The following is a 23,226-nucleotide window of genomic DNA, read 5'->3' as shown; positions in this document are numbered from 1 at the left end:
GGATATAGTTCTTCGAGCTCTTGTGATAGTTTTTATCCTATATTGTCCTGCTTCTTCATCAAACACTATCTAAAGATCTACCTTAGGATGTTTCTCTTTCCCACACACGTAATCTCTCTTCATTAACCCTTTATTATCATAGGTAAACAGGGAGAAGTGTACTTTTGAAGTGTGTAAAATAAATAATTCCTAGCTGAGCGCTTTCGGCTTATAAAGCCATCTTCAGAGCTTTAGTCAAAAAGTTCAAAATACCACTGTGAACAGAGATGGATCCTACGTACGATATAAAAATACTTCTATTTCTTATGCAGTTTTTGAATGATGGAAAAAAACCTTGTCTGTCTGTTGAAAAAATTGCTCAATTTTGCTGTTGGTTTTTGTAGCCCGAAAAGTTAAAAACATCAAATACGAGCACAAAGGACTTTCACACAAAAAATTACATTACATATAACGAATATTTGATCATGGTAAGGTCAAGAAACCCTACCATCTGAAGTGTACGGTGTCAGCATGCAGAATGACCTTACCATGATCAAATATTCGTTATGTGTAATGTAATTTTTTGTGTGAAAGTCCTTTGTGCTCGTATTTGATGTTTTCAACTTTTCCGGCCACAAAAACCAACAGCAAAATTGAGCAATTTTTTCAATAGACAGACAAGGTTTCTTTCCATCATTAAAAAACTGCATAATAATTAGAAGTATTTTTATATCGTACATGGGATCCATCTCTCTTCATAGTGGTATTTTGAACTTTTTGACCATAGCTCTGAAGATGGTTTTGTAAGCCGAAAGCGCTCAGCTAGGAATTATTTATTTTACACACTTCAAAAGTACACTTATCCCTGTTTACCTGTAGTCTTAAGTATGTACAAAACTATTTCAGTCTTTCTCTTTATTATCGTCCACGTTTCTCGAGTGTATTAGTCTGCTCACTTGCACTTTCGATTTCAGAGTGGCCACGTTTATATGTGGGAGTTTTAGTCGATTTAGCATTGTTTAGTTGTGAAGCAGGCATATGTGGTAGTGTTTGGATTCTATAGAAGACTGGTGGCGTGGGATCTATTACGTGGGTTGATATGTACGGCTGAGACTGGCATATTATAGAATTGGATGGAGGATTGGGTCAATTTGATGCAATGTGCCCTGACTTCTTGAATATGAAGCATTCCATTTTGTCTTTGGACAAAAATATTCTGTTTCCATTTCCTTTGAACGGAATAACTAATGAAGTTTGCAGATTTAAATTGTCATCAGATGTAATAACATTTACTTGCCACCTACTGCCTGGACCTATTCGAACGCTTTTAAATTTTCATCGGCATGCAATACATACTATGGCTTGATCCCTCTTTGGAACAGTTGATTTGGGTGCAGTTGCATATGAGGAAGTTTATGTAGAATTATGCTAAATATTTTGTGACATCTTGAAAAGTTGTGAACTGTAAGGAGTTTCTTTTTGTTAGGGCTACCCTTGTAGCCAAAGGTAGACGAACAGTTTAATTATTTGTTGAGTTTAATTAGGTTTTATGTATTTTCTCTTCCAAAAATACATATTAAATAGGCCTACGCCACTGGTAGCCGTCCACGTTTTTGAAGAAATTACTAATTTGCTAATTAATCAATCGATCCAAGAAAAAACATGTCATTAGGCTTATCAATACATACAGTAATGTCTGGTCTTACTAGTATTTTAAAGCGTTTGTCTGATTCCAGTATTTTATGCCTTATCGTGACTTTTTCTCATCATAAATAATTATTCCTTTTTATTTGAATCGATCTGTTAAAAAGACAAATATGTGTATATTTCGAATAATTTATATGATTTTAGGTACTAAGTTAGACAGGGACAAAGTAACTACCTCACAAGACTCAGGCATATCCCAAATGTCTGCTGGAAATGATATAGGTAAAGATGTCACGTTAATAGAAGAACAAATGGAGGAACTATCAATAAGGCCAAATTTCAACGTCAGATCAGGATCTAAATCGTTGCCGTATGCAGCAGTTAATGGCGTCACTGAGACTGACTCTTCTAATGGATTTAGAAGTTTAGGTATGTATATATTATTTTAGTTTATTCATTAAAATGAAGCAGATATATTAGAAGAAGTCGGTCTGATATTCGGTGTATCGGATCAATTTATGGCTTAGTGTTACTCATTCTATTGATTCTTACTGGAAAGCGTATTACTTACTTACTTATTCTCTTAATTCCCACTATAACATAGGACATCTACTGTCACTCTCCATTTTTGCCGATCTTGTGCCTTTTCTCCGACTTTTTTTCAGGTTATGCCGGCATTTTCTGCTTCTTTAATAATTGTTTTCTTCCATGTATTTATTGGCCTCCCTTGTTTCCGTTTTCCTGGAGGTTGTAATTCCAATGATTGTTTTGTTGTGTCTGTGTCCGGTTTCTGCAAAGTATGACCAGACCATTTCCATCTTCTCTTTCTAATTTCTTTATGTATTGGTTTTTGTTTAGCTTTTTTCCGTAAGTTTGAGTTTGTGATGCGTATAATATTACTGCGTTTACATTACTATTGAAGATTTTTAATTTGGTGTCCAGTTTTATCTCATTAGATTTCCATATATTATTTTTAACATAGAGTATACTGCATTGCCAATTCGTGTTTGAATATCTTCATCTGCTCCTCCTGTCATGTTCAGTATGCTTCCTAGGTAACTGACTCTTTCCACTGATTTCAGCTGTTAGTTTTCTATTTGTATGCCCATTTCTCTCAGTGTGTTAATCTTCATGAGTTCAGTTTTATTCATGTTTATCTCCATATATACTTTTTTTACCTTCTTTGGCTAATTTCTCACTTTTTTGCTACATGCTCTTGTCTCTTTGCTGAAAGTAGGCATACATCTGCGTATTCAAGATCGTCTACTTGTTCAAAGGTATTCCAGCGTATGTCAGTTTTACTTTTGCTGCTTTTTTTCATGGGCTAATCCATGATAATAATAAACAGAGTGGAAGACAGTATACAACCCTGTTTTAGCCGCTGTTAATGTCGATTGGTTCTGTTAAATTCCCGTCGTATAAAACAACTTCATCATTGTTAAGAATTTGTCAGGTATTCCATAACTCTGTACTATTTCCCACAATTTGTCTCTGTGTAGGATATCGAACGCCTTCCTAAAGTCAATGAAGTTTAGATATAGTTTACTTTGCCATTCCACTGACTGCTCGATGCTCATTTGGAGCGTGCAGATCTGGTCTATCTATACATGACTTATTTGCTCGAAAGCCAGCTTGATTTGTTCTTAATTTTTGGTCTATTTTATTTTTCATTCTATGAAGCATGATACGAGTCATTATTTTACTCGCAACACATAAAAGGGTTATAGGTCTCCAGCTCTCGCACTTTGAGGTGTCGCCTCATGAGGTGTATACTTTACGAAAATCAACATTAGTACGATAGTGCAGTCACTGAAGGTGGATATGAGCTATTACCTCCGATATCGTTGAACCTCCATCGATTTGCTGGAAAATCGGTTATCGAGTGGTTAGAGCATATCTAAAGGAACAAATGTGACATGGTGCCAACTTGCGCTTTTACCCTGGGGGTGGGTGCCACTTCTTCGAGGGTGAAAATTATTTTATTAAAAATAATCCCATAATTCGATAGAGGGACAAATTCTAAACAAAATTTGTTATATAAAGTTAATAAAATAAATCAAAACTTGAGTTATTAAAGGTCAAGGATTTTAATTTTTGTGAGAAAGTTATTACCAAATTTGAAGTTAATAAAATATAAAATAAACCCCTTACTAAAAAAACCTTTTAATGTTAACTGAAAGTGAGTTATAGGTTTTAACTATTTAGAATGGGAAATAAGCTATTTATAAAATAAAATAAGAAATAAGAAATAAATAAATAAAATAAAATAAAAATAAAAAAAATAAAATAAATAAATTAATAAAAATCATTTTTTAATAATATTGTGGCTTATTTCCCATTCTAAATAGTTAAAATTGTAAAAATGCCACAAGAAAATAGCTTCAGAACAACATTGAGTTATAGGTAATTGAATGTATATTTTTTTGGCGAGTACCCAAATCTAAGTATTCAAGCTTAAATAACGGGAAAATGATGCATTTTATAACATAAACTTATTAAACATTTGTCAAAGTACTTAGAATTATCTATCAAATGAGTCCTCGATCAATTGATAGCATTAAAATTTATGCTCCAAAAATGTTTTCAAAATTTCTTTTAAAATTTTTTCCAAAAAATGTTATGGTTTTTTTTAAATACCTCCGTTAATTTTTAGGACATCAGGTTCACCTAAAAACCATTTGAAAGTTAATTCCAATAGCAATTAAACGACGTTGAATTTAATCTTTAAAACCCTTACTTTTTTAAAAATAAAAGGTTAAATGGCCCCGGTTATATGGTTCTCGCAGCAAAATTTAAGCTTTAAACGTTTCTATCTCGGTTATTTTTTACCCTACAGAAATAATAAAAAAAGGTAAAATATTTGATACAGAAAAAACTAAAATTTGGTTATATACAAGGTGTCCCAAAAGTAGTGGAACGGTCGAATATTTCGCGAACTAAACATCGGATCGAAAAACTGAAAAATACCTGTTCAATCATTTTCAAAAATCTATCCAATGACACTAAACACCAACCCCCACTACACCCCCTGGAGGTGGGGTGGGGGGTAACTTTAAAATCTCAAATGGAAAGCCCCAGTTTTTCTTGCAGATTTTAATTTGTTACATAAAAGTAAGCAACTTTTATTCAAGACATTTTTTTGAACTGTGGATAGATGGCGCTATAATTGGGAAAAACCATTTATCCTGATACCATAGGTAAATTATAGAAACGGTCTAATATCTCACGAAGTACACTTCCAAATGAGAAACTAAAAAACAGATTTTTAATCTTTTTCGAAAACCTATCGAATAACACCAAACATGACCCTCCAACCCACCCCCTGAATGTGGGGTGGGGGGTAACTTTAAAATCTTAAATAGCAACCTCAATTTTTTATTACAGATTCGGATCCGTCATGAAAAATTAAGTAACATTTATTCGAAACATTTTTTTAGAATTGTTAATAGATGGCGCCTTAATTGGAAAAATTCGATTTATTAGCGCCATCTATCAGAAATTTTAAAAAATGTTTCGAATAAATGTTGCTAAATTTTTTATGACGAATCCGAATCTGCAATAAAAAGTGGGGGTTGCTAAGATTTTAAAGTTATCCCCACCCCACATCCAGAGAGTGGGTTGGAGGGTCATGTTTGGTGTTATTCGATAGATTTTCAAAAAAGATTAAAAATCTGTTTTTTGGTTTCTCATTTGGAAGTGTATTTCATGAGATATTAGACCGTTTCTATAATTTACCTATGGTATCAGAATAAATCGTTTTTCCCAATTATAGCGCCATCTATCCACAGTTCGAAAAAACGTCTTGAATAAAAGTTGCCTACTTTTACGTAACGAATCCAAATTTGCAATAAAAACTGGGGGTTTACATTTAAGATTTTAAAGTTACCTCCCACCCCACCTCCAGGGGGTGTAGTGGGGATTGGTGTTTGGTGCCATTGGGTAGATTTTTGAAAATGATTGAAAACATATTTTTCAGTTTTTCGATCCGATGTTTAGTTCGCGAAATATTCTACCGTTCCACTACTTTTGGGACACTCGATATAATTTTTTACGTATATTGAGTATTTTTTTATTTATTATCAAAAGAAAATGAAAATTACGATGATTTTAAAAATTCAGATTTTTTAAAATTATACCTTTTTTTCAAAAATGTTTAAACCGGTCAAAATTGTTGAAATCATTACTTATGCTAATATAAAGAAATTATTGTAAGGATTACTATAAATTTTAATTTTTGTGGAAATGGCGTATATTTTGTTTTTCACTTTTTCCTAAAAAATTCGAAAGGGTTCTTTTATTTTCATAATAACTTTCTTAATTTTAATGCTATTAACTTCTTCTGAAGCTGAATTGAGAGGTAATCTGAAGTGCTTTGACAAGTGCTTAACACGTTAATTTTATAAAATGCATCATTTTCCCGTTATTTAAGCTTCAATACTTAGATTTGAGTACTCATCGAAAAAAATTTACATTCAATTACCGATAACTCACTTTGACTTAACATTATTTTAGTTCTTTAAGTGAGGAGTGTATTCAATCTTTTATTATCTTCAATTTTGGTAATACATAATTACTTTTTTGTAAAAGCTTATAGTTTTTGAGTTATACGTGAAAAACAGCTTTAAAGCATGCATTTTTTTGTGAAAAAATAAAAATTTTGATCCTCAACTCAAAAAACATTGATTTATATTAATAACTTTATATAACAAATTTTGCTTAGAATTTGTCCTTATATTGATTTATGGTATTATTTTTGATAAAATAATTTTCACCCCAGAGAAGGGGTGGCTTCAACCCCCAAGGTAAAAGCGCCAGTTTGCATCATGTCATCTTTGTTGCTTGAGGTATCCTCTAACTATCACCAATTTTCATGAAAATCGATGGAGGTTCAACGAAATCGGAGGTGAAAACCTTCAGTGGCTCCACTACGAGAATTAATATTAAAATTAAACTCACCTGCACGTCGATATTCACAGGGCCGAGCTTGACGCGCCAGAGATGGCCTCTCTGACGTCATCTTCAGGGCTTCTGGGGTCTCAGTCTCCTGAGCCCCAAGACACTACAATGTTCATTATTCACTGCACTACAGAGTTTAATAATTTGTATTGCGATTTTTAAACGTTGACATCTGTTGACAAAATTGACATCGGAACTTGTAGGTCTCCTTCATGGACGATTCAAAGCGTTTTCGACGGCATGGCTGAAGTAGGGATGGCAAAAACAAATTGTACATCGATATATTGTATCATATAATACATCGAATGAAGATATCGATATACGATATACAGTGAGCACGTAAAGGTTGGAATAAATTCATTTTCTCGAGAATGAATGATTTTGGAAAAAAATCCCGAAACAGGTCAATTTTTATTTTGAAATTACGACTTTTTGGCATATATATCATACTAGTGACGTCACCCATCTGGGCGTGACGACGCACGTCATCGATGATTTTTTTAAATAAGAATATGGGTCGTGTGATAGCTCATTTGAAAGGTAATTCAATTCTCTATTCAGTAATATAAACATTAACATAATTATTTATACAGAGTGTCCAAAAAAATTTTTTGGATTAAATGTATTAACATAATGTATGTAATTTATTTAGTTTACAATACATTTTACTGCTCTCGGAAAACTAAAAAAAAAGTTTATTTGAAAAATAATCATTGCTTTTCGCTTAAATTAAATGTTCAAACTGTCGTGAGGCTGGTGGGTGGCGGCTTTAATATTGAATTTAAGCAAAAAACAATACATATTTATTTGCCAAACAAACATTTTTTACTGTTTTCTGATAGCAGTAAAATGTATTTTGAATTAAATAAATTACACACATTCTTCTTTTTATGTGAATAAATTTAACTAAATTTTTTTGGGCACCCTGTATAAATAATTATGTTAATGTTTATATTACTGAATAGATAATTGAATTACCTTTCAATGAGCTATCACACGACCCATATTCTTATTTAAAAAAATCATCGATGACGTCATCACGCCCAGATGGGTGACGTCACTAGTATGATATATATGCCAATAAGTCGTAATTTTAAAATAAAAATTGACCTGTTTTGGGATTTTTTTCCAAAATCGTCCATTCTCGAGAAAATGAATTTATTCCAACCTTTACGTGCTCACTGTATATCAGAGACTATTTCACTAGACTGTTTTTAACTGATAAAACGGCATAGCAACGCTTCGTTTCCTACTGACAAAACTCCTTAACGACGTGAAATCTCAGCGACAAAATTATGACAGATCCGTCACGAAAGTGTCTGATAATAACAAATAAATAAAGATTATATTTCGTTGATATGGTGCATTAATTGTCTCGTGAAATAGTCTTGTCGAATATCATTCGAGAGAAAATTATTTCTGGCAAAATTTTCTCCTGGTTTCATTCAAGTTCGTTGCCTTTTGGTAATTTTCGCTTATGACATTTTGACAAAATCACTCGACTGACGTCTCGTGATTTAAGTCAAAATTTAATTCGCGAAAATTGCCAGGCAACAAACTTTCATACCAGTCGAAAATATTTCCGGCAAAATTTTCTCTCTTGTGATATATACGAAAAAATATCGATAGCTAAGATATATCGATATATTCTTATATAATTAAATAAAATAAAAGAATTACTAAAATAAACTACTAAAAAAGTAAATTATACAAAATAATAAACAAAAGGATGAGGTTTTTTTCAAAATTTAAAAGTAAAGATGCACTTAGGTATAAAATCCTTAATATTTATAATATATACAGAGTATCAGTAAAGAAGTACATACAGTATCAATACAGAATTTTTAAAACTATTATATTAAAAATTACTTAAATTATAATTATATGTATCTTTATACAAATTTATGTCTTATGTATGTATTTATGAATATACATATATGTATATTCAAAATAAATTTAATTCTTGTGGCATTGAATTCAAAAATATTAATTTTGACAACAGTTTGCCTGCTAAACTGTTCCTTGTTTTGGTAGCAGTTGCTCCTTCCATTGACATCTTGAGTTTTAAGACCGCGTCTCACCATCAAATAATTTGATCAAACAGTTTGAGCAAACTCGGGAAGTACGTCAAAGTGACGTCACAATTGCAGTTTTTTTGAAATTCTAAAAATCTGTGCTCTCACTATCAGTCTAGTTTGATCACATTTTTTGTATTGAGTTGTCTAACTTGCTTGTACTTTATTTAAAATTAAAATTTTTCATTATTATCCAACATGAACACTCAGGATGTGACGTCACTAACTGTCACTTTCAGTTTGTTCAAACCAGTTTGATCAAATTATTTGATGGTGGGACGCGGCCTTTAGGGTTTTTGTCAATACAATACAATTATTTTAAAACTTTATAGAACGTACTAGGTGAACGTGACAAATGGTAAATTTGAGATCGTTTTATTAGGGTTTACATAGCCTGTCCTATTGAAAAACATTGTTAAAAGTTAAAAAATATGGTACTACCTGCAACTTGGACAACAAGTTAAGGGCAAGGGTGGGTATACGACATTCAAATAAAATATTACTGGTCCAAAATCTTGATTATGATATTTCTATATTGTAGTAGAATATTTCTTTAATACCTATAATATACTAAGCGTCTCAAAAAAATAAGGATATGATTTATATTATAAGATTTTATTATAATTTTATATCTTGCCAATATGGCATATTAATCTTGTGTGGGCGATATATTGAATCTCAAATATCGATATATTTTCCGATAAATCGAAAGTTGAATATCGATATAAAAATATCGATAAACTTTTAAAATATATCGATAAATTTAATTTATCGATACATCGTTGCCATCCCTAGGCTGAAGTAGAACTGGACGGAAGATGTAGCCACTTTTGCATACCTTCAAACTAATTGGTATGTAAAACAGTTATTCCAGTCCACAAGGAAGAACTTCCTGTAGTTGGCTGTATACCATTAATTACAAGTGAAATTTGATAAGAAATTTTCCTCTTGGTAAAAGGTATATTAGCTTAAAAAGCCCTAAAGGGCTACAAACATATAAACAAAACGTTTTCGCTCTGTAACAAGAGCATCATCAGTGTTACAAGAACATGGTGAACCAACCAAAAAATACAAGGTCAAAGCCTTTCAAAAACTTTGGTCGGGGCTATACGGTGGATGGTTTAATTTTTTAATTTAATTCGATGTTTTGAAGCTCCAAAAACTCGATATTATCTTTTGGACAGTGTGAGCAATTGCATTGTTCTGATGTAGGATGAGTCACAGTTGTGTGTTGCTTTGTCGGGGTTTCGCGATAACTTCTAGTAAAGAAATGGTTATATACCAATTAGAAGTAACCGTTCTTCGATCTTCTAAAGCAATTGTTGCCACATGACCAGGTTTTGACACAAAATTGGGACCATTTTGACACACTTCGAGAACTGATCACTTTTGTTGGTTTTTGCTATCGTGAAATACCCACACAGCGGATTGACGTTTATTTTCCGATTCATACGACTAAATCTAAGATTCATCGCCACTAACAATACTATAAACGTTTTTTGAGCTTCCTTTGTTGAACCGTTCCAATTTTTTTCGACACCAATTGGCGCGAACCGTTTTTTGCTCTTCTGTGATCAAATCAGTGATCCAACGGGAAACCAACTTCCTAACACGCAGTCCTTCATGTAGGATCTTTTGGACCGAGGTCTTTGAAATGACCATAATGACGCTATCTCCCGGTAGGTTACAAGGTGGTCATCCTCAATTAGCTGACGAACCGCAGTTGTGCTGTGTTACTGCTGTTTTGGGTGGACCTGGCCTGGATTCGTCGCTGAGACTAGAGCGACCACATTGAAATTCGCAATATCAGCACTCAGCAGGAAATAGTTGACTGGTGTGATGCTTCATTCTCAAACACAAAAACCATTTCAACGAGACATTGCTGTTGGGATAATCCTCTCCGAAAATTGTAAAAAATTATTGCTCGAAAATGTTCTCAGCTAAGATCCATTTTTCGACCGACTTCCTGATTTCAAAAATTCACTGTATCTACACGACTTGTATTACAATGAAACTGTGGATTTATGTCAACAAAGGGTTGAGGTTACATTTATGTCGGAAGGTTTTATAGGTGGCGCCCTCTAAGCCGCTATATGCAAAACTGAAAAGACAAACCTCGTATTAGTTGTTTCAAGACTGTTTTCAGCGACATTTCTAATGTCTGTTTATCACGTAAATTTAATTCGTGCATATTTTAATAATTCACTTCTATCAAATAACATATTTTTTTTTATTTTAGGAGACGTGAATGATCTCGAACAAACTATATTAAGTGTTATAGATAATTGTTATGTGGCTAATTTAACACCCGAAGAACAGTGTAAGTTGATTTTACGATTACAAGAATTAATTAAGAGTGGATATTCAGAGCCCATCAAACGAAATTTTAAGTAAGTATTTCCTTTAATAAATATAGTCTTTATATTCTTCTTCTTTGAATACCGTGCCCAAATTTTAGGCGTGGGTAGCTTCCGTGACAATTTGCCGATATCGTTCTCGATCTTGCGCGGCATGTAAAAATTCATCTGCTGATAAGCCACTGTATTGACGAAGGTTTCGGAGGTATGAATATTTCTTTCTACAAATTCTTCTTTTTCCGTCGATCTTTCCGTTGCGTATTAACTGTAGTATCTGCTATGTCTCATAATATACCAATATTCAAGTTTTCTTTTTTTTTATCATCTTCATTAAGTCACCTTCGCCTTGACCTATTCTGTTTAAAACTTCTCTGTTTGAAATACATTGAACCTATGATATTCTGAGCATTCTACGATATGACCACATCTCGAAGGCTTCTAATTTGTTCATCATCATTCATCAACCTTCATAATGCAGTTTTCACATCCATACAGTAATACAGGATAAATTATGTTAAATAAACGTTTCTGGCTATTACCAGAGGCGTACGACAGGAGACAGTGAATGATTGACCCTTCCCAAATTCTACGCCACTGGCGGAATTGCCATTTTAGCGAAATTTTTCGATTCTCCAATACTCTATGTAAATAATACACCCTTAACTCATAACGATGAAGTCATTAGTTTTCTAGATATTTGAAGTTAAACATGTAAGGGCACAGTTATTTTGATTAATGTATTGTGTCGCTTTATTTTTAATGTCAAATATCTCGAAAACGAATGATTTTATCGTTAAGAATGAATAATATACTCTTTAGTATTAACGATAAAATCATTAGTTTTCGAGATATTTGAAGTTTAAAATTAAGCGGTACAATACATTAATCAAAATATCTGTGTCGTTACATGTTTAACATCAAATATCTCGAAAACTAATTACTTTATCGTTACGAGTGAAGAGTATGTTATTTACATAGAGAGTATTGTACACCTGTCGTACACCTCTGGTAATAGCCAAAAATGTTTTATTTAACATAATTTCATAGGGTGTATAGTACCTACACTTTCTGCTAAGTATGAAAAAGATACGTCGAATAGTTTTAAAATGCTGAGCAAAAATATTTTTAAATAAAACACCCTGTAACTCAGTAAGGAGCCACATTTTATTTAAGCGATTTGGGTTAAATCATAATATTTTGAGGTCTAGAATCTACAACTCAAAAATTGGACATTGGTAATGAAACACCCTGTATGATTTCACTGGATTGTGCACTTAATGTCTTGTTTTTCACTGCACTTGTAATATTTGTGTTTATTAAAGAATATTAAAAATTATTCTAAATAAACAACTATTCGACGATTTTATTTGGCAATGTCGCAAAACCACTGATTTCGTGCACAATGCATTTTAAATGGATGTTTACTCTTTGCACCAACGCGTTCAACTCTCTCCTTGATTTGCTACCTTCGCCGTTTTAGATATTTCTGTACAATTGTACTTCTTATTTTCTGTTATATTTGCATGATTTTTAATTGCATCTACTTTTAGAAAAATACTACGTGTTATAATAGATAAACTAGACGAAAAAGAGATTCAAGTTACCGTTCTTCAAACGCTTAGAGCTATCTTCCAATCTCCAGATCTGAAAGACTGCTGGAAGAATTTTGTGGAATTATTAACTATGAAAGTACTTGAAGCTCATTCTGATGACAACAGAGAGGTAAGTTGAATGGATTGGTTACAATACAACAAAGTGGAAAGAACCACGACGAAAAAGCTATATAAATAAATATTCTTTTATCTAGAACTTTCATTAGAATAGGCGATACTAAAAATTATACACACATCAAAAATGTCTAAGGAACACTTCTATTATTCCACTTTTTTCAATAAAAATTTTTTGTTAAGGTGATACAGTAGCGATCAACAGGTAGCAAAACGCGTTCCAAGATTGCGGCTGTAATTTTGAATATTTTTTCTAGATATTTAGCACACGTATTCGTAATATAATAAAGAATGGCGGTACAGAGCCCAATTTGAAAAATATATTAATATGTGGAAATTACTCTGTAATTAAATACAATATTAAAAAAACGAGCCTGTACCGCCATTAAGAAGAACAAAAAAATACACTTTCTTCAAATAAACTTTTTTATCCGATGCCTAGATTTTGTGTCATTTTATAACTATTAATGAAATAAAAAATTTTAGTAGTTCCAAAATGACACAAAATCTAGGCATCGGATAAAAAAGTTTATTTGAAGAAAGTGTATTTTTTTGTTCTTCTTAATGGCGGTACACGCTTGTTTTTTTAATATTGTATTTAATTACAGAGTAATTTCCACATATTAAAATATTTTCCAAATTGGGCTCTGTACTGCCATTCTTTATTATATTACGAATACGTGTGCTAAATATCTCGAAAAAATATTCAAAATTACAGCCGCAATCTTGGAACGCGTTTTTGCTACCTGTTGATCGCTACTGTTTCCTCTTAAAGGCGGGTTGACACAATCCAAGTGTACTTGGTTTAAGTCCACTTGGATGCTGCGCGCGCAATACTTGGAGGCTACTTTGATCGTATGAGCGGTTTGACACGTTCCAAGTGTGTTTCATCTTCATCCAAGTCCACCCTCCTAGTCTACTTGGACGCTGCGCGCGCAACGCTTGGAAGCTTCTTCGACCGTGTCACTACCCTCGTTAAGTATATTTCCATCAACAGGTTCTATCCAAGTCGCATCCAAGTCTAGTAGGACGGTTGCCAACTTTCTTCCAAGTAGCATCAAAGTACAGTTACAATGGCGTGGCATCGGAAAATATAAAACGGGATATAAGTACAAATAGAAGAATATATATAGTTAAATACAGCACCTAGAGACTTGCAGTTTTTTTGCATTATGTTCAGGATGACGTCGGGAAAAAAGTCTACTATAAAAAAATAAATGGAAATGCATAATTGCACTGTAAAGTGCATAAAATGCATCCAAAATTGCATAAATATAAAAATAAAGTCAAAATCAGTATACTAAGGAACAAAATTTATTATTTGGGGTCACTGAATACGATTACGTCATCAGAACTGAACCCCGGATCACCTGGTGCCCAAGGTCACGGCAAGAGACGTCATCTTCTGGAGTTTCGATGGTTTTCGGCATTAAATCGATGCAAACGGATTACTAACGGGTTTTAGTGGTCGCTAAATACATTGTCAGATATAAATAAAGTTTATATAAATTTGATATATACATAATAGACGAGGGCATTTAGCACAAAATAAATCAATTTTTAAATACAGCACCTAGAGACTTGCAGTTTTTTGCTCTATGTTCAGGATGACGTCAGAAAAAATATATACTAATCAAAAATAGACGGAAATGCATAATTGCACTTTAAAGTGCATAAAATGCATCCAAAAGTGCATCAACATGTCAATATCAGTGTACTAAGGACCACATTTTGTTATTCAGTTGTTTTTTGTCCACTGAACACGGGTACGCCTCAAAACCGACCCACGGATCATCTGGTGCCCAAGGTCACTGCAAGGGCGTCGTCTTCTGAAATTTTGAGGATTTTTGGCACTAAATTGATGTGAACGGATTACTCATGGGTTTTTGAGGTCGCTAGACACAGACACGAATATGCGATCAGAATTGATCTCCGGAGTACCTGGTGCCCAGGGTCGCTACTAAGGCACGTCGTCTTTTGGGGTTTCGAGAGTTTTCAGCATTTAATTGATGCGAATGAATTACTGGAGGGTTTTTGAGGTTTCTACATACGAACATGTCATTAGAACCGACCCCCTCTGCACCTGGAGCCCAAGGTCACTGCAAGAGACGTCCTATTCTGGAGTTTTGAGGAATTTCGGCATTAAATTAGTAAAAATGAATTACTCGGAGGTTTTTGAGGTCGATAAACACGAATATGCCGTCAGAACAGACAAGGTCACTGCAAGAGACATCATCTTTTGGAGCCTCTAGGGCATTCGACAAATTGATGCAAACGGATTGCTTACGATTTTTTGGGGTCGCTAAACACAAATATGCTATCAGAATTGAATTCCGGGCTACCTGGTGCCCAGGATCGCTACTAAGGCACGTCATCTTCTGGATTTTTGAGTGTCTTCGTCATTAAATTGATGCAAATGGATTACTCAAGGGGTTTGAAGTCGCTAAACCTGAATACGCAATCAGAATCGACCTCCAGAGCACCTAGTGCCTAAGATCATAGCAAGGGACGTTATTTTCTGGAGTTTCAAAGGTATTCGGCATTTAATTGATACAAATGAATTGCTGAAAAGATTTTGAGGTCGCTTAAGACGAATATGCTATTAGAACCGACCCCTGGTGCCAAGGATCACAACAAGTGGCGTCATCTTCTGGAGTTTCGAGTGCCTTTGGTACTACATTGATGCAAGTGGATTACTCATACGTTTTTGGGGTTACTGAATATGAATACGCCATCAGAACAGACACCGGTGTACCTGGTGCCTAAGGCACGTCATCTTCTGGAGTGAATACGAATATGACTTAGATGAAATACTTTGGAGTATCTAGTGACCACGAAGGATCACACTATCAAAATAAAATATAATAAATCGATTTTGAAATAAATGAAGGAAAAACGCTGTCAGATATAAATTTAGTTTATATTTGTAAAGAATTAAAAAATTGTATAGCACAACATAGTTATTTTAATAAACAGTCCAAGTAAAATAGCAAAAATGTTACCAATTTGAACGTTTTCTTTGAACAGAAAGTCAAAAAATTCCGAGTACTCGGTGTGTACCAATTTAGTGTCGGAATGCCTCAAAATTCTAAAACATGATGTGCGTAGCAGCCACTCTGGCCACTAGGAACGCGGGATTCTGATTTGATATTCGTGTTCAGCAAACCCAAAAACCTATGAGCAATTTGTTTGCATCAATTTAGCACCGAAATTTCTCGAAATTCTATAAGATGATATACTTTAGCCACCAGGTGCTCTGGTGTCTGTTCTGATGGTGTATTCGTATTCGAAATGTGTTTTCGATCGAAAACTCTCGAAAAACCAGACGGTAACGTGCCTTAGGCTTATAGGTACTCCGATGTCTCTTCTGATGGCGTACTTGTGTTCAGCAATCCCAAGAATTCGTTAGTAACCCGTTTGCATTAACTTGTACCGAAAACTCTCGAAACTCCAGAAGATAACCTGCCCTAGGCGCCAGGTGCCCTGGTGTCTGTTCTGGTAGTGCATTCGTGTTCAATAACCCCAAGAACCCATGAGTAATCCGTTTGCATCAATTTAATGCCGAAACCCTCCGAAACTCCAGAAGATGACGTCCCTTGCAGTGGCCATGGTCACCAGGTGCTCCGTGGGTTTGTTCTAATGGCATATTCCTGTTTGGCGACCTCAGAAACCCCCGAGTAATCCATTTGCATCCATTTTATGCCGAAAACCCTCGAAAATCCAGAAGATGACGAGCCTTAGTGGCGACACTGGACAACGGGTGCTCCGAAATTAAATTCTGATGACATATTCGTGATTAGCCACCCCAAAAACCCAAGTAATCCGTTTGTATCAATTTAATACCTAAAGCCCTCCAGAAGATGACGTCCCTTGCAGTGACTTTGGGCACCAGGTAATCCGGTGGTCTGTCCTGATGGTATATTCGTGTTTAACGACTTAAAAACCCCCGAGTAATCCATTTTTATCAGTTAAATGCCGAAGAGGACCCCCTTGCAGTGACCTTTGGGCTCCAGGTGCACAGAGAGTCGGGTTTGATGGCATATTCATATTTAGCGAATTCAAAAACCCGTAAGTAATCCGTTTGCATCAATTTGATACCGAAAGCCCTCGAAACTCCAGAAGATGACGTCCCTTACAGTGACCTTGAGCACCAGGTGATCCTAAGGTCTGTCCTGATGGCATCTTCATATTTAACCACCTCAAAAACCCCCCGAGTAATCCAGTTACATCAATTTAGTGCCGAAATCCATCAAAACTTTAGACGATGACGTGTCTTTGTAGCGACTCTGGGCACCAGGTACCCTGATGGCAATTCTGATGGCATATTCTTGTTTATCGACCTCAAAAATCCGTAAGTAATCCGTTTGCATAAATTTGATATCGAAAGCCTTCGAAACTCCAGAAGATGACGTCCCTTGCAGTAACCTTGAGCACCAGGTGATCCAGATGTGTGTTCTGATGGCATATCCGTGTTTAACCACGCCAAAATCCCCCCGAATAGTCCAGTTACATCAATTTAGTGCCGAAATCCATCGAAACTCCAGACGATGACGTGTCTTTGTCGCGACCCTGAGCACCAGGTACTCCGATGGTCAATTTTGATGGCGTAATCGTATTCAGTGACCCCAAAATCCCCCAAATAATAAATTGTGTTCCTTAGTATTCTGATTTTGACTTTTTTTATATTTATGCAATTTTGGATGCATTTTATGCACTTTATAGTGCAATTATGCATTTCCACCCATTTTTGAATAGTAGACTTTTTTTCTGACGTCATCCTGAACATAATGCAAAAAGTTGCAAATCTCTAGGTGCTGTATTTAAAAATCTATTTATTCGGGTGTTTTTAGTGCTAAATGGCCTGGTCTATTTACACTTTGTGTATTGTTATGTATGTATTTACAATATCCGTTACTTGACGTTCCATTACGTGAGTTACACTACATAATAATTGAATATGATTTATGCACATGTTCATACAATTTTTTTTTCTCTCATATTTGTATCAACTTTTTAAATTTTTGGATTGACCATTTGTAATAGTTGTTCAAATTATTCGGTAGTTATTTTTAAATATTTTTTAAATGTATCTTAATCTTCATTTTTACTACTTCACTTAGAAAATTAGACGAAGCTCCAAACGCCTCACGTATCCAATTAACAATCCAAATTTTCCTTTTTTTTTTCTTTTTAATTTCTTTTTTCTGGATCTGAAGCTCATGTATTAACATATCAGCAGTACTTGAGTACCCTCCACAATCACTTTCGCCATCTTTGCAATGGTTATTTGTTATTTTATTTGACATCCAAGTAATTTACACGATCAAAGTAGCTTTCAAGTAGCGCGCGCAGCGTCCAAGTTGACTAAGTACACTTGGATGCAACTTGGATCGTGTCATCCCTGCTTAATGCATACCATTCGATTTGAAATATTGTTCCCTACAAATCAAAGTATACCATGAGAATTAATCTGTCAATTGCACTGTTTTATTAAAGCAAAAGTGACGGTGCCTCAAATTCGTTCTAATAATTCGCTCGTTTTCACAAGCTAAAGTTGGATTTATAGTTTGACGTAGCGTAGACGTAGACGCAACGGAGACGTAAGAAACGGACTGGAGACGTAAGAAAATAATATGTCAATTTATAATTCGACGTAGCGGAATTTTTGCGCGTGAGTAGAAACAAAGTAGAAACAATGAAATAATTCAACAACATAGCCTATAAATTATACGAACCGTAAACACACTTTGTGTTTATGTATTTATACTATTATTTATTATAATATTTATCCGTTTTGTGTGTTACAATTGATTAGGAAATAAACGAAAGTATGCTCCTTGGTGCCGTGGAATTTCCAACTATGTTGTTTCATTTCCTGGTCTTTAAAATGTTCATTGGATTTATAATTATCGGATATGTGGATAACCCCGAATTAACAGGCTAAGAAACAACTTATATTTATCTGAAATATTGAAACTACACTATATTTTTATTAAATTAATAACAACGTCCATTGTAACAATTAACAAATAATTAACAAAATTCGAATATGTTGACAAACACCTTTTTACACAAGGGATGAGGGGGCGGGTCCACTTTGAGTGACAGAATAAAATTCTTCCTTATGATTGGCCAGACGCAAGGTTCATAAATAGACAGGTTGCATGGTAACTTTCCACCAATCAGCGTCGAGAATCTAATGGCGGGAGTGACGTCACCCAGAATGCTGCATTCAAATTCATTCACTTCACTCATTGAAATGAACTCGGAAAGTAGGAATGTATTGAAAATGTGTATATTTAAAAAAAATACGTTTGGATTTTTAATGACTATTTATTTCATATATTCTTTAAAAAATGTGGTAGATACCTGTAGAGTTACAAAAATCATAGAATATAATTGCAATTAAATATATGCAGTAGAATATAGCATTACTACTTAATTAAAGCAGAAGGAGATTCTTTCTTGTGTATATATGGGACTAAATCATTCAAATATCCTAGATATATTAGTAATGAGTAGGTATATAATAATTTTGAATTGGGGATAATGCATGTAGTACATTATTATAAATTCCTCCTAACATGTAAACCATGGTGAAAAAGAGATTCAACTAAAGATTTATGTATCAAAATTAGTAGTTTTTCCCTTAAGTTTAACATAAGAGCATCTGATTACGTTAGGTACTGGATTATAATATCTAAAACTATTAAAACATTATGCTTCCATTCAATAGGTACCTGTGCGAAGTTTTACATTAACAGTAAATTATAAAAAAATACAATTTCAGTGCAATAAAGGGAATTTTCCCCATTTTATATATTCATTTAGTTTATAATTGTTTATTCAAACGATCTTCAGATGGCTGCAATATTGGTTATAATTTTATATGAAACAAATACATATAATAGATCTATTATCTATACTTAGACTTAATTAGATATATTGTTCAATAAGTCTAAGCTGAAGAACCGCAAGAGACATTCCAGAACTGTAATGTCTCTATACAAGAATGTCCTTTACTATACAATACAGCAGAAAGAAAATCCAGTAAGTAAGTAGGTACTTAATACAAACACATTAAAATGCATCTTAACACTTGCAAAGGAGTTTTGGGTTTAAGTTATTATACTAAAAACACTTAATGATATCTATAGATACATTATATCTCAAGATATAAACACAAATTAAAACAATAACGATATTTAATAACAAAATATAGCCTCCAAACCCCGTATCCTATTATGTTTACAAACAATTCGTAAAATTGATCGTCTGGGTGACGTCACGATGACAATATTTCATTTGTCAATGTCAAAGTTACCATACAACCTATGGTATAGGGACCTTGGGCCAGACGTAAGAAACGCACTGTAAAAGATGAAAGTTGGCCATCTCTTCCGTTCCGTTACGTTTCTCTTACGTCCCGTCATGCGCTTACGTTGATTTATAAACAAGAGGACACAAAATTCGGTATTGAACTTTTCCAGTGCGTCTTCGTTGCGTCCATGATACTATAAATAACAAGATAATATATTGCACATCCGAAAGTCGTGACGTAACTGGAGACCGTCAAATTCGTAATGTTTCGTAATCATTCGTAATGTCCGATTACTTTGAATTGTTCGCGGTTGTAAGCTAAGTGTATGTTATATTTTATCTTTGACAGTTATTTTGACTGGAATTTCGATACTAAATTTTTTTCGAATAAATTGAAGTTTAATGTTATTTTGCTAATTGAATAATTTCATCACATAATGCATACAAATCCCATTTAACTTTAACAAGAATTCAAATTCAACTTCCGGTCTCCAGTTACGTCATCAATTCGCGAACTCGGACGTATTTGCGCTACGGGAATATACTATCTCTTTATTTATAGTATCATGGTTGTGTCTACGTCTACGCTACGTCAATCTATAAATCCAACTTAATGAGTCAAGGTGAGTGAATTTCGCATCAAATTACATTCCAAATACTATATAATTGTTTTATTTTTATTTAATAATACATTACCAAGAAGTATTTTAATTAATCTCCTTTTAATTAACTCTAATAAAAAGTTGTCTTTTTCGGTCTACGAATATTTAACATTCCGTATATGAATTTCGCACCGAATAACATTCCGTATACGCATTTAGCACCTCACCGCCTATTGGTTGAAATATGACCGCGTGCTGCAAAGAACCAATAGAAAACTCCTAGGTGCCAAATACATATACGGAATGTTTAGATGCGCACAGTAATGGTATGGAGTGGAATAATAGTCGGTGACAGAACGGATCTCGTTTTTCCAAACTACTTCCTTACAGTTGAGCAGTACCTCGACACCATTCTACAACCTATCATCGTTCGTCCGTTTGCTGATGAGGTTGATCAAAACTTCCACCTTATGCATGATAATGCTTGTCCACATGTCGCACGCCCAGTAACAGACTGGATTACCAACAAATATATTGATGTGTTGCCTTGGCCAGCACAATCTCCCGACCTGAATCACATCGAGCATGTATGGGAATGATCCAATGAAGAATTACTTCACATATGGGTAACATATAAACCGTTTCGTTTTCGAGAGCGTCTGATAAAAGAAGCAAACGTACCTCAACAGGATATAGACAGAACGACAGATGTAGAGCAGTAATAAACTAGTGTAGACTCCATACTTTGTGTATTAATTTTGTTTTTTTATTGCGACCATACTTTGTGATGACCTATTTTTTTTAATTGCGCTTCTCGATATTTTTACATTTCTGAAATGCAATCTCGTTGTTTTTGACATTTCAACAAATTTTGTTGTATATTAAATACTACTAATTACTTCAAATCGATTATTATTTATTAAAAACATTGAAGGACGTCTCTTTCTAAAAATATCCCTAGACTTTTCCGATGTGTGTATTAGTATATGCACAATTTCCCAATCTATGTAAAATATGAATAAATAATTGTTTATTTAGGTAATGAAAGAAGCTGAAAAAACAGCAGCAGCGATGACAGTATGTCCATTCGAGAGCATTCTTTCAACTTTAGCACCAATCATCAGAACTACTTCATATCCGGTACTACTTGGAGCGATCAAGATGCTTGCAAAGTTAATAGAGGCACATCCAGATGAAGTCACCGATGATCATTTGGCGAAAATAATGCCAGGACTTATAAAGGTACTAATTATGCATCAGCAATAGGGAACTTGCATAAAATTTTAAATTCGAAAAAAATGCTATAAATCTCAAGAGAACATAATTTACAATGTACATATTTCACAGAAATAAAGTTGTTTTTGTCTTTCGTTTGGCCCCTAAAACCGATTAAAATCGAGAGAAAATTTAAATTATAGCAGCCAATCCAAAACGTGTCCCATTGGTCCTGACGTCATAAAGTTAAAAATGTTCAAGGTCCGCGTCATTAATTCATAAGGTTTGATATTTGTTTACTTGTTGTATTAGTCATTTTATGGTGTATTTCAGTTTTATAAATCTTTAGATAGTTGCTGTGAACTATATATTTTATCATATTTGAGTTTTTTTGTTAAGACAATTTTTTTAAAATGACCGAAGAAGGTTTTTCTATACAGTCTGATAACTTACCCATTATGAACAAAAGCTTATTATTATGATTAGATTATTTTAACTTTATAGTAAAAACAGTCCCAGAAAAATATTATTTAGGTAAATATCATTCATTACCACCATTACATCTACCAAAATATACCAAAAGTTCTATTTTCTTTTTGTTCAAAATACACTTGATTTATAGAAAAGCTATTAAGCAGATAACAGAATATTAAATACTTACAATAAAATTAGCTTCACATAAATGAAGACCTTAAGAATGAACTAAAATGTCTTTAATGTCCTTTCAACATGCCTTAAACTCGTTTCTTATCGACTGGTAATCTTACAAATATTTTATTGGAGGTTTTAATGGTTGTACCTTTAAGCAATAGTACTAAACAATACTTACAGTATTTACTTCTATTTTCCAGAGTAGGCATACACACAATTTAATACTATCTCTTCAAAAACTGTAATAAACACCAATGTAGATAAAACCGTTTATACTTTTATACGAGGCAGTAGAACTGTCATTAGAGAATAAAACTTGTTGACGTCACAAGTGTTGGGGCACTTTTTCGATCGTTTGAAATGATTTAAATACACAGAAGATTTTAAATTCGTATGTAAATTTATTTTATTATGTGCAAATAAAACAAAAATGTGCAAGTTTCCTGTTAGTGATAGAACATGTTTTTACGTTCTACATCTTGTTATATATATATATATATATATATATATATATATATATATATATATATATATATATATATATATCAATAATTTTGATTTTTTTAATCAGAAAACTGGTATTTTCTTTTATAAACTCAATTAGTGGCCTTTACATGAACAAGCGCAGTCCGATTTTGGAGTGGAGTTTGTAAGAAATTAAAAAAAAGTTTTACCCTAAATAAAGTTGTGTCGTCGT

General features: G+C 33.7%; 1 protein-coding gene across 4 annotated transcripts in view; it reads left to right on the top strand.

The window, feature by feature from the left end:
- LOC114333789 (CLIP-associating protein) overlaps positions 1-23,226 on the top strand; it is a 271,149-nt gene that overhangs the window by 231,265 nt on the left and 16,658 nt on the right. For all 4 annotated transcript variants that reach the window (XM_050653967.1, XM_050653966.1, XM_050653965.1 and 1 more), the window contains 4 exons: positions 1,831-2,055; positions 10,897-11,047; positions 12,565-12,736; positions 21,702-21,905. In XM_050653967.1, coding sequence (XP_050509924.1) covers positions 1,831-2,055; positions 10,897-11,047; positions 12,565-12,736; positions 21,702-21,905 — 752 coding nt within the window. The remainder of the gene's footprint in view (positions 1-1,830; positions 2,056-10,896; positions 11,048-12,564; positions 12,737-21,701; positions 21,906-23,226) is intronic.

This window comes from Diabrotica virgifera, chromosome 6, assembly GCF_917563875.1.
Source record: "Diabrotica virgifera virgifera chromosome 6, PGI_DIABVI_V3a".
Lineage (NCBI taxonomy): Eukaryota > Metazoa > Arthropoda > Insecta > Coleoptera > Chrysomelidae > Diabrotica > Diabrotica virgifera.
The sequence above is the reverse complement of the archived record's forward strand: the minus strand, read 5'-3'. Positions and strand labels throughout refer to the sequence as shown.